This window comes from Brassica napus, chromosome C5 (genome assembly GCF_020379485.1).
Source record: "Brassica napus cultivar Da-Ae chromosome C5, Da-Ae, whole genome shotgun sequence".
NCBI classification, from domain to species: Eukaryota; Viridiplantae; Streptophyta; class Magnoliopsida; order Brassicales; family Brassicaceae; genus Brassica; species Brassica napus.
In genome coordinates this window covers 17,900,685-17,914,005 of record NC_063448.1, presented here as the reverse complement: position 1 = coordinate 17,914,005, position 13,321 = coordinate 17,900,685, and the positions used below count along the sequence as shown (strand labels likewise).

General features: G+C 38.0%; 1 protein-coding gene across 1 annotated transcript; it reads right to left on the bottom strand.

Annotated features, from left to right (window-relative positions):
* Positions 1 to 380: 380 nt before the first annotated feature.
* On the bottom strand, positions 381 to 4,676 carry LOC106402284. The gene is made up of 6 exons (XM_013842989.3): positions 4,128 to 4,676; positions 2,836 to 3,689; positions 2,054 to 2,755; positions 1,520 to 1,794; positions 1,344 to 1,425; positions 381 to 1,266 (listed from the first exon to the last, which is right to left on the bottom strand). Exons 2-6 carry the CDS (start codon positions 3,685 to 3,687, stop codon positions 580 to 582), a joined length of 2,598 nt encoding a protein of 865 aa, XP_013698443.2. The 5' UTR covers positions 3,688 to 3,689; positions 4,128 to 4,676; the 3' UTR covers positions 381 to 579.
* Positions 4,677 to 13,321: the final 8,645 nt, after the last annotated feature.

Here is a 13,321-nt window from a genome sequence, read left to right as displayed (position 1 = left end):
AGTCTGGTTTGCAAGAAGCCAAGTTAAGTGTATTACATTTGATTCGATTTATTTACTCCTACGGGATGATCTAGTAAAACAATTATTCTAAATGTTCTTGTGGTCTTGTTCCGGGTTTTTGTTTCGTTTAGGGTATGTTTAGGGTTTAGGTTAGGTTTGACTGTGGTCTTGTTATGGGTTTTTGTTTCGTTTAGGGTATGTTTAGGGTTTAGGTTAGGTTTGACTGTGGTCTTGTTATGGGTTTTTGTTTCGTTTAGGGTATGTTTAGGGTTTAGGTTAGGTTTGACTGTGGTCTTGTTCCGGGTTTTGTGTTTCGGTTAGGGCATGTTTAGGGTTTAGCTTAAGGTTCTAATTTAAAACAGTGTTAAATTCTAGCATTCTTCAGCTAAAAACTCTTAATAACAAAACCACAAGATGTACATTTGATTACAAGAGTCAATCCTAAAAATCATAATTAAACACTAGAAGTTATACAATAAACTAAGCAGTCTTGTTCCTAAAAATGATAATAAAATCTAGAAGTTATACATCAGATTAAGCAATCTTGTTCATTACATTAGAACTTGAAACCAAGCAGTCTCACAAAATCTCTTCTACAGTCGAAGAGAGACACTCCGGGGATTGATACTTTGACATCCTATCAATCAATTCCGGATCATTAGCTGCTTCCCAAAGATCCCATAGAATCCTGTGGCGAGCTTCGATAATGTTACCATCATGCAACAACGACAACTCCAATCCAAGCGCATGACACTCAATGAACTTCACTGCATAGACGCCACAGTCGCATGCACTTTTATTCAGATTCCCAACGGGGACATAGGAAACAGTATATGCACCGACTGCGAAATCCTTCTGGTGTCTCATAGGCTGAACTGCCTTGACAATACGCGGAATAAGGTTTGCGAACCCATCCACCTCCTTGTACCTTTTCTTACCCGAGCAGTCGAACACTTCAATGCTCCTCGTCACGAAACTGATGCACAAGGCGATCCAATGATTCCCACTGACATGAACAGGGACATACAGGCGATCCACATCTATATTCCATATCTCATGTGTCCTGCCATGTGGTGGAAGGACTCCTTTACCGAACTGCAGTAGCAAATTATGAAGCATGTAGCTCTTTCTACCCTGAGCTTCTAAATGACCATACTCTTTTTTAATCATATTGCTGAAGACGACAGTCATGAAGGCGACACGATGAGGTCTCCATCGTTTCAAAGATGTTCTCTCCCGGAATACGTACATTGCAGCGTCAATCTCCTGCATATTTTGAAAATCTTAGCACACACAATGTATTTAAAAGACACATATGGAAGCAAATAGTCTCTAAGGTTTACCAAGCTATTTAACCACTCAGATTTATCCATAAGACGATTAGCAATCTCAAAATCTAAAGTGGCAGGTCCAATCCGTATAGGTCTGAAACCAAATACAATGATAAAATTGTAAAACATTCATTAGTTTATTTTAAATGTATTAATACATGTCAGATGAATGAGAATAGAGTACTTACGTGGAGGAAGTTGACCAAGTTCTAACTTTTTCCCAATCCTCTTCACGGAAAAACACCAACGCGGCATCTGGCGAGTCTTCTTTGGTTCGATCCATTTCCTCATCATTCCACTGCAGTGGAGCCATGTTAAACGGTTTCGATTTACTTAACGTCTCAACTTTCACTTGAGACAGATCAAAACCGTCAACAAATGTAGCTTGGGACAGGTCCCGCAAGTCTTGTGTACTCAATCCAAAATCAAAATCATTAGTTTCTGTAGCAATCTTTTTCCCGTCCTATTCATTAAAATTTAAAACATTGCATATAAGAAGAAGCCATTTATTCATAACACAAACAAAGCATTACATTCATAGAGTTTAATACACAAACATTCAAACATATTACACTTTAGAAACCTATTACACAAAGTTTCACATTCCATATTACATAATATTACACAGTCAATATAAAGTTCCATAAGCCTAGCTCCAGCACCCTAACTCAAGCATCCTAGTTCCAGGTTCATCAAGTTCTACACTTTCTCTTAGGTAGTACCTTTTTTGTTGGAGTAGGTTGATCGCCTTTGCGCTTAGGTTGAGCTTGAGCGCCTTTGCTCTTAGGTGGAGCTTGAGCGCCTTTGCTCTTAGGTGGAGCTTCCTTGGCTTTGCTGTTTAGTGGAGCTTCTTCAGTTTCTTTCTTACTAGGATAGCTTCCTTCACCAGTCAAACTGATTGCGTCCTTGAGCTGTGAAACCTCAATCTCCATCTTTCCCATCCTCTCTGTAAACACCCTCTCCATATTCGCCATTTGCATACTGAGCACATCTCCCAATGAAGTGACAGATGTGCGGATAAGACCCTCAATGAAACTCATAGTTTCAGGACCAAAAGTCAGAAACTTTTCTGCTGATCGCTTACACAGCACCTTCTTCTTTCTTGTCTCTGCTCCTTCATCAAGAAACTTTCTCTTGCCTTTTCCTGCGACCTTAACCGAAGAGTTCTCCTCGTCTGCTACAACATCCGTATGATCCACGATCTTATCAGCTTCTGACCCTCTATCATGGCTGTCGGGTTCCTCCATTTTAGACTCTTCAGGGTCTAAAACTGGCCAGTCTGTGTTGCTCCAATCATACTTGTTCCTGATCCTCCCCAAAACAAGGTCCACTCGTTCATCTTCCATCTCACCCTCCCTTGTGTACTGAGCATCTAGAAACACATCACCATTACCAGTCACTGATATGACCGAGAAGAAGTTATCCTGCAAACAGTTAAAACATGAAAATCCAAACAAAATATATACAACAACCATATAAAAGAAAAAAACAGAGAGAATGTTACCTTCTTAGTTAAGGAGTCCTCGAGCTCAATGATGTCTTCATAAGAAACTTTTGCAACTCCTTTCCAATTGCCACACCTTGGACCTTTGAAGCTGTCTGAGACTCTTCTGCCTAATATTTCTCCAAAATCAGGAATTGCCTCCATAATCCAAATCTGGAGAGCATAGGAGAAACCCTCGAAAATGTAGCTCTCCTTCTTACCCAACTTCTTCATTGCCTTCTCAATCGAACTCAACAGGAAATCATACGAGTGAAGACCCCAATGGAACTTCCGAACCTTGTCAAAATCCATCACCAACTTGATGTACATATGAGGGATGGACACCTTCTCATCTCTCCCCATCACCACACCCACTATTACACACAAGTAGATCAACCTCATCCTATCAAGCCGCGTCCAAGTGTGAACTTCTTGTAGATGAACCTTTCTGATCGACTGCAAGGTGATCTTACCACCTGTGTGCAGTAGGTTACTCCAAAAACCCCCGTCGTTTTTCCATTTCACTACGTCACTGTTAGTTTCCCGTGTAATCTTGAGGCCTGTCACAGCATGGTACTCCTGAAGCGAAAACCGGAGAGGCGTCCTCGCAAAAACAAACCACTTCTCATGCAGCTTTGAGGTAATCAGCTGTCTACATATGAAGCTATCCACTAGTTTCCCAGAGAACTTGAGATCATTTTCGGCAATAGCCATGATATGTGTGAAAACAGGATCTCTCTTCACATCATCGTACTCTGCACACATAGCTTTCTTCAGATCTCTGATAAGTTCCATGCGGCAACTGTTGTTGATCTTCTTAACCCGAGGTTCTGAACCCTCTGCATATAATCGTTTAGGTAGCTCCAGCTCCATATCTACAAAAGATAATAAAACACATGGTTGTTAACAGCAATATCATAAACATGCAAACGCCCGAAACAAGCGTAAGAGTGAAACTGAGCCAGAGTGAAACTGAGCCAAACACAAGATAATAATCAAAAGCAAAACACCATTGTCTAATCAAATTTAAATTTAGAAACACAGTAGATCGATTAATCAAATAAGACAAGTCAATCTCCATCTCGCAATCAAATCAGCAAATTAAGACAATTAACAGTCAAATACACACAAACTTTGTTCAGCGAAATCAGTATCGTAACACTCATAAAGACAAACACAAACACTAACATTGTTCACCAAAATCGGTTCACATAATCAAAAAGTCAATTCAGACAAGCAAACAAATATTGATCCAAGTCAAAGTAACAAACTTAATAATGAAACAAAGACTAAGACAAATCAAAGAAACAAACCGTTCACAAATTGAGACCAGATAGCCGGATGAGAGAGGCGGAGAAGGGGAGAGAAGCCGAAAGGTGGAGAGAAATGGAGAGAAGCGACGAGAAGCAGAGAGGCGGAGAGTAGCGGAGAGGTGAAGAGAATCAGAGAGAAGCGCCGAGAAGCGGAGAGGCAGAGAGGCGGATAAGCTCGATTTTGCCTTTGATTTCACTGGTTCGTCCACAAGATCGCCATCTTCAAAGTCTCAATTTTTTGGCCATCAGAGAGAGGCGGTGAAACAAAAACGAAATTAGTTCAGAGGTGGAGGCAAACAGAGAGAAGCAGCGAGCAGCAGAGAGGCGGAGAAGCTTGATTTCGCCGTTGAATTCACCGGTTATTACACAGGATCGCCATTTTCAAAGTCTCGATTGTTTTTCTTGAGAGAGAGGCGGAGAAACCAACAAGAAATTAGGGTTACGTGTTTTGTTCCCTTTTTGTTTTAACTTTTTTAATATATCTTTGTAACACGTTTTTAAAAAAAAAAAAATTACTTAGCACATGAAACAAACACAATTAAATTATGTTTAATTAGATTAATTCAAGGTTAGTTTTGGAATTTTGGAAAATTTTATACTAAAGGGACAATTTAATGATGGATTTATACCATAGGGACAACTATGTTGTTTTCTTGTTCTCTTTTGGCAATTTTCCCATTTACTTTTATGCAAACTACAAGATTATTGGGAAATCTGTTTTTTTAGAGCAAAAAAATGGTAACTATGTCCCTTTAGACTAAATTATACTACTTTATGTCATATTAGACTATTTTTTTCCAAAATGGCAGTAATGCCCTTAAAATTGTAATCTTTTTAAAAAGATATATATTGAGTTCGACAAGGGAGATCGATCGATCCCACTTTACAAGTTATAGTGGATCGATCGATCCCGATCATTATTCAGAACAAAAAAAAAACGCGAAATATATATAATGATCGACCTGATCCATTTCACTCGATCGGCGAAGGTCGATTTACACAGATCGACCGATCTGTAAGAATAGATCGATCGATCCCGTGCCGAGGAAAGAATCCCAAATCGATTTTTTTGGTTTTGTATGATTATATCCGGATTGATTCCCACTTGATTTAAACCGACCAAGCATGATTTCAACTCTTTAAACTCGATTTCTCTGGGATGAAAGTGAATATTCTCAAATATTCTCAAATATTTGAATTTCTAAAAATAGGAATTTGAATTTCTAAAAATAGGACACGCCTCTTCAAGAATGTTCCATTGACAACAACCAGTAGCACCCCTTGAATTTGAATTTCTAAAAATAGGATATTTTTCTCTGGGATGAAAGTGAATATTCTCAAATAGATTTGTCGCTTTTTTTTGTTCCTTTTTCGTTTTTTTTTTTAAATCGATTTTTTTAAAAAAATATAAAAGTGAATATTCTCAAATATTTTGTTTCCATATTTTTAGGAACAGATTTCTTATCCGTACAATACAACTAATATGTAGAAATCAGTTTCTACAGTTTTTTAGAATTATAGTAATGTTTAGAATTTGATTTCTACATGTTTTAGATTTATAGTAAATCTGTAGAAGTCGGTTTCTACATGTTTTAGAATTAGATTAATGTGTAGATTTTGATTTCTAAGAATTTTAGAATGGTAGGTTAAGCGCGGAATGTGTATTCTACATATTTGTAGAATATTCCTATTTACGTAGATCACGTATTCTAAACATTGTAGATTCAATTAAAAAAGTAGATTTCGTTTTCTACTTCGTAGAATGTCATTTCTACTTTTTTAGAACATAATCTGAAATTTATAATTTTAACTTTTTTATAACTGGAAAATATACCATTAAGTTCATATAGGTATTTTAACAAATGTTACTATTTTTCCAAATTTTTTTTGTTTGTAAAACTATTTATTAAAATTATTTTCATAAATATTAAAGGATATTATAGGAAAATATGACACAAAATATAGATTAGTCTAAAGGGACATAGTTACTATTTTTTAAAAAACAGTTTTCCCAAGATTATTTTAGTACAAAAATCGATCCGCATAGTCTGCATAAAAAATATTGTACTTGTACTTGTCTATTAATTAAATTGACGAGTGATCTAGGAAATCCGCATAATATTAATTCTAATAAGATAATTATTTATATATTTCTAATTATATTTAGAAAATAAAATATATTTATAATTAAAAGTAAATAAATATTTATAATTTTACAAAATATTTTTTAGTTTTTTTTAGAAATTGTGGATTATCAGGTATCAACTGTTTAAGTTCAATCCGGTTGGTTCCGCATCAAATCAATTTAATCCATATCTGTATTTGCATCTCAAACATTCTAAGTTGGTCAGCGTGCATCTGCCTGCTGTAAATTAAATAGGAGGATGAAAAGTTCAACCCGGTTGGTTCCGCATCAAATCAATTAATGACTTCACAGTGGCTGTACAATCAGTCTTTCGTTATGGGTTTCTGCCCAAAGGAATGAATTCTACAATTCTGGCCGTAGTTCCTAAAAAAACAGACTCGTTGGAGATGCGAGACTTCAGACCTATTGCTTGCTGCAATGTGCTATACAAGGTGGTCTCAAAAATTATTGCTAATAGGTTGAAGCTGCTCCTTCCTCGTATGATCACAGAGAACCAGTCAGCTTTTGTAAGAGGTCGACTACTGCTGAAAAATGTTCTACTTGCATCAGAGTTGGTTAAAGACTACCATAAAAAATCTGTTTCTCCTCGATGTGTAATGAAGATAGACATTTCGAAAGCTTTTGATTCAGTGCAATGGTCTTTTGTGCTGCAGTTGCTAGAGGCAGTTGGCGTACCAGCTAGGTTCATTCACTGGATCAAACTGTGTATATCTACTCCTTCATTCTCGGTACAAGTAAATGGTGAATTGGCTGGGTATTTTCAGAGTACGAGGGGGTTAAGACAGGGATGTTCTCTCTCTCCCTACCTTTTTGCCTTGTGTATGAATGTGCTCTCGCTCAAGATAGACAAAGCTGTAAAAGAGAAGAAGTTCAAGTTTCATCTTCGGTGTAAATCACTTTCCCTCACTCATCTATGCTTTGCTGATGACCTCATGGTGTTCATAGAAGGAACCAAAGCATCTATTGAAGGGGCTCTATCAGTATTTGAAGACTTTGCTAAGTGGTCGGGGTTGAACATAAGTATTGAGAAATCGACTTTGTATATGGCTGGTGTGTCTAAGGATGAAAGAAGTAGAGTACTGATGAATTTTCCATTCGCTGAGGGTAAGCTCCCTGTTCGTTACTTAGGACTTCCCCTGATGACAAAAGTAATGAACAAGCAGGACTACTTACCTCTAGTGGAAAGGATTCGCAGTAAGATTAACTCATGGACGTGTAGATTCCTATCTTACGCAGGGAGGCTACAGCTGATCAAGTCTGTGCTGATGAGTATCATTAACTTTTGGGCAGCAGTCTTTAGGCTTTCAAGCAAGTGTATGAAGGAGGTTGAGCAACTGTGTGCTTCATTTCTTTGGTCAAGTCTGGCTTTAAAGTCAAGAGGAGCTAAGGTTTCTTGGAGAGACATATGTAAACTCAAAAGTGAAGGAGGATTGGGGATTCAGGTGCTAAAGACTGAAGGAGGTTAATATGGTCTATGGATTAAAAATCATTTGGAGGATGTTATTGGGTAACTCGCTGTGGGGTAAATGGATAAAGTTTAATCTTTTGAAAAAGAAGAGTTTCTGGGAAGTTAAGGTTACAATTCAAGCAGGGTCTTGGATGTGGAGAAAATTATTAAAACTGAGGGATGTTGCGAGAACTTTCTGTAAAAAAGAGGTGGGAAATGGTCGCCATGTCTCGTTTTGGTTCGATAATTGGTCTGATAAGGGGGTGCTCTTTTATATTCTGTGGGAAAAAAGCATCATTGATATGGGATTTAGGAAAGAGGCTACATTGGAGGAAGCTGCAGAGTGCAGCAGGAAGAGAAGAAGGCATAGATCTGTGGTTCTTAATGAAATTGAAGCCGAGCTGATAGCTGTTAAGGAGAAGATAAGACACAATGTGATGGATGTGGATTTATGGAGGAGGAAGTCGGGGTTTAAAGCTGAATTCTCATCTTATGAGACTTGGTTACTGCTGCGAAAAACTTATGCTCAATGTTCATGGGCAAGATGCGTTTGGTTCTTGATGGCTACTCCAAAGTTCGCATTTATTACTTGGCTGGCAATGTTAGACAGGTTATCAACTATGGATAGAGTATCTAGTTCTCTAGTTGGAACCAGAGAGTAGACACTACTTGTGTGTTATGTAAGAACGCTGCAGAGACTAAAAACCATTTATTTTTTTATTGTTCTTACTCATCTCAGCTGTGGAAGCACCTAACGCTTGGTATCTTGCGAGGCAATCACACCAGTGTTTGGTCCTCCATAGTGACTCTGATATCAGGAAACTCTCTGAGTAAGATGAGCTCTTTTTGTGTACGCTACTCCTTTCAGGCTGCAGTGTATGCGATATGGAGAGAAAGGAACAAAGCAAAGCATGGGGAGCAGGCTTTGCCAATCTCCATTTTAAAGAAGCTCACTAAAAAAGGCGTTAGAAATAAGCTAAGCTTAATGAGAATGAAGAGGGGGAGAGGGCTGGAAGGTGGACTCCAGTTTTGGTTTGGAACTAGAGTATAAAAAAAAAGTAGTAGCTGTTTTTAGTCATTGTCTACACTTGGATGTAAAAAGGCTTTTTGATAAAAATTTAACATTCATTCCAAAAAAAAAAAAAACGTTAGGAGAGGAATATGCGCGGCACATGGACTAGCGGTCAAACCTGGCAACGGTGACATTTCTATAAACACTCACAAAAGCTCACATTAAAAGAGAGAGAAAGAGAAAGAAACCAGAAATAATAACAAAGAAGATCTAAAGAAAAAGAAGAGTGATGAAAAAGCAAGTGACAATATTGGCGGCTCTTCTGATCATAATGGCTTTTTCTTCCAACTTAGATATGGTTGCGGAGGCTCAGTTAGGCCCCGGAGACTGCTACGATAGTTGCTCCACAGGCTGCGTCCAGCGCGACTGTGAGCACTTTCTTCTTTGTCAATAAGTTTTTCTTTCCCTGTATATGAATCCTAGATGCTATAAAACATTGATGCTTAGTCTCAATTTTGATTCGAGATTTCTGGTTACAAAGGAAAACGAAAACATAACCTTTTAATATTCTCTTTTCTGTCTCCAGCGAGAAAGATCGCCCGATGCGATAGCAAGTGCTCCATTCGGTGCGGCCCAGGTAAATTAATGAAACCGGATCCTTACCAGACCGGGTTGTGATATACTTTATATAGTCGATAGCAACCATAACCGAACCGGGTCGGTTAGGTTTGTAGATTATCATACATGTAATGTACTTAAAGACCATGTTGTCTAGCAGAATCGGATCATACGCTGTGGCCCGCGGGATGAGTTTTTGGAGCTGAATGAAAACCAAAAGCGGACTTGGAACAAATGTGTTTTTTTTTTCGTAATTGCAGATGCTAAAAAGGCAAGAAAGACTGGTGCATAAATCTTTATATCCACTATGATCCAATTAGATTTAATGATGTTGTAATCTCCATTCATAACTGCATCGCTTCAAAACATATTTCGTATTGTGTGTTGTTATCGTAATCAGTTAATAAGGCAATACAGCTACAATGCTTGATTTCACTTCTAGTACTATAATGTATTAACAACTTTGAAATGTAATGAAAACCGGACCAACCGGTTTACTAAAAGGCTGTCAATCTCAATCATACGCTGTCTACTATATTTTCTCATTTTCGGCTAAATCTATGCATCTACTAGTTCATCTCCTTTTCACTGAAACTGAAACTAATATTTTAAAATGAGGGAGAGTAGTTTAAGCTTGAACTTTTCATTAACATCAAAGTATGTTTTAACGAATGTGTGTATTAGTGTAGATAACCATGTAATCAATGTTGGTTTAATGCGGTTTAGCTATTATGTCATGTAAACTAGAGATAAACTCATTATATAAAAACAATGTTGTACTCATTTACGGATAAGATGAATGAGGAAGCGTGTTATACTTTTTCTTCCTCCAGTTCATCAACTGTACTAACGTTAAGGTTCAAACCTCCAATCGACTTTTTTGCTTTTGACCTAGATTAATCGGTAAGTTTCTCGATTAATTCTTCTTAGCTTGGTGAGAGTCCTTCGGCAATTCCATCAAAACTAGGTTTAAATCACGAACAAATAATCGACATTCATAGTGTGTGTATACTCGTCGTGGGGTATCTGTTTCTGTTAGGCTGGTCTGAGTAGAAGTTAAATAAAAGCGGTTGATATATTCCCTCGGAATTTTTTTTGTATGATGTTTTAGAAGATAGTTTTGTTTCAATTTGTATAATGTTTTTTGAAGGTTTCTATGCAAAACTATTATAACAATTGCTTAAAATATTAAAAGTTAATATGTAGCTTTTGTTTTATTGGTTCAGAATAACAATGATTAACTATTTTTAGTTACTTTTTTATTGTAATCAAGTAATTTTATCTAAAGTAAAAAAATTCTTAATTTATGTGTTTATGCTAAAACATCTTACAAAAAGAAAGGAGTATAATTTTGCCGTTAATACTGTGAACAATGATGATAGATAACACTATGTGACAATTGTTGGATCTAATTTCGGTCAATGCATTAATGGGCCACGGTTAAAAATGTGAACCGTAAAGAACTGGAGCCCATAGCAAGCATACGAGCTCGAGACAGAGACCTCGAGGTCCCAGAGATCACGGAACAGGATACGGAGATCGCGGAGCGGTTACGGAGATCACAAAGTCGACCTACTATAAAGAGAAGGAGAACACACACGGAGGAGGACACGTTGAAAACCCTAGAAAGAGCTACACCCACACTTGGACCTTGTTTTCATCGATCTTTAGATATTTTCTCTTAACGATCTCGTTGTAACATTCAATCTTATTTTACTCATTGTATTTGATCTCCTTCATCAATAAAAGTCCATTTTTTCCTACCGAAAACTGATTATATCGTTGTGTTCTAAAGATATCGTTGCCTACATCATTTATCTTCTCCTGATTTAACTCCCGATCACTATCAAATTCTTAGTGTAGATTTTAGGATTTACATTTTGGCGCCGACTGTGGGGAAGATAAATGAAAAATATCTTTGCTAAAGAAACCGATCTAAGTTTCCTAAGCGCGACTATGGATCCCAATCAAACTGTCGGAACCATGCCATCAGGAATCGACAACATCGATCCTACCGGATCCAACTCGAGAACCGATACCTTACCCGTAGGACCAACAGGTGCCGATGGGACGACTGGAACGACCCATACGCAACAAAACCCTCCAATCGGAACCTTGAACCAAGAGCGATCATCAGTCCACTATCGATCCTCACCACCAGATCGAACCGGAGCTAGAGTCTGGAATCACCCCGGAGAAAGACAGGCCGCTGACTACCTAATCCGATCTCAATCATCTAGACCTATATCTCCGACCCCGCTAGCACAGACTCGAGAAGAAGTGATCGAGCTTCGGGAAATGGTCTCGTCATTAATCGACGAAGCTCGCAACTAAAAGTCCGCCTGTCGCGCCATGGCCAACCGACTGGACCAAGCCGAGCGGGAACTCGCAGAGCATCGAGCTAACGCCCGAGAGAGACACCAATCGCCTCCTGATCCATTAAGAGAAACGCTAAATCCTCAAAACGTCGGAGCCTTCGGTACTCCAGAAATCCCGAGCGCCCGATTCGGATGCTACATGGGAAAGAACTCGCAACGACCTCCCTACGTTGCATGGAAGCGTGCCTGAAGTTGTGGTTCCTGGTTCCGAAGCGGAAACGGATTCGGAAGCGCTCGGAAGCGTGGTGGAATCGCGAATCCGGAAATATAGATTTTGGAAGCGTAATGGAATCAGTGATTCCTATTTGGAAGCGTTAAAATTTGAAATCGGAATCGTAACTTAAAAAATAATAGAAAAAAATATATGTTTTATGTTTTATTTCCTTAATGAAAACCCTAATTAAAAAGTGGCAAGACTAAGTTAATGAAACGTCATTCCTTGTCGCTGCTTTCTTCTTCTTCATACTGGAGCCAGAGAACTAACAAGGTAATTTTCTCAGATGTGTTCTTCTTGTTTATCAGAAAACAAAAACAAAACTATTGATAAGTGATAACATGATTTTACGACAGATGTTTTTCTAATGTGTTGGTGTGATGATGAAATTTTGTCTTTTATAGAAACATAAACCTCTTTTTATATATAGTTTGATGAGTGAATGGTTGGTAATGGTTGGAAGTAAAATTGAACTTGAATTCTTCAACTAAAGTTAAAGTTTTATGTTAATAACTTAATATCAAATTGTGCTTTGACTGCACAGAACGTTTTGTTTCTGCGACATAACGTACGGTAATGTCTTCATCATCACAATTTTTTTAAAGTTAATTGCCTTTTTTATATTTAGATCATTACTGTGTGAAGTATCCGCATACATAAAAGAACTTTATGAAGATAGGATGTTTAATTTGTTGGTTAAATTTTAACAATTGTTTCAGGAATATGAATTCATCCGATGATGCTGCTGTGGATGATAAAGCACCTTTATGGATTTATGTGAACAAAATTGAAAAGATAGCAGGAGGGGGATCGTGGAGGTTTGAATGCAAATTCTGCAGTAATACATATGTTGAGTCTTATACTAGAGTTCTGGCTCATCTTCTGCAAGAAGGAGTTAAGGGAATCAAACGATGCTTTGTGGGTTTTGGACATTTTTAAATTTTCAGATTTATTTTATATGTGGGTTTTTAATTTATATATATATATATATACGCTTCCAACACGGATTAGCTTCCTATTTTTTTAAAAAACTTGTTTCTACTCTTCCATACGATTCCGCTTCCGCATTTCCGCTTCCCACTACAAGAAAACAGGGGGATTCTGATGGCCGAAATCGTCGGTAATTCGTCGGAATCGGTCTATTCCGACGAATTTCCGACGAACCCGTCCGTCGGTATCGTTTCGTCGGAAAAAAAAAATTCGTCGGAATTTCGTCAGAAATTCCGACGACTTTCTGACGAATACCAAGAAACGTCATTCTGACGAACTTCCGACGATATTACGATGCGGCTACACGAGACTAGAGTTCATCGGAAAACTACAATTCCGACGAACGTGGTTCCTCGGTTTATTCCGACGAACTGTAGGCGTCGGAATTT

Bases quoted from the DNA above. Each gene is read 5' to 3' on its own strand.
- LOC106402284 (XM_013842989.3), bottom strand. From the start codon at position 3,687: ATGGAGCTGGAGCTACCTAAACGATTATATGCAGAGGGTTCAGAACCT. The intron at 1,426-1,519 runs GTAAGTACTCTA...ATTTGGTTTCAG, and splicing joins ACTTGGTCAACTTCCTCCAC to ACCTATACGGATTGGACCTG. The intron at 1,267-1,343 runs GTAAACCTTAGA...CAAAATATGCAG, and splicing joins CTGAGTGGTTAAATAGCTTG to GAGATTGACGCTGCAATGTA.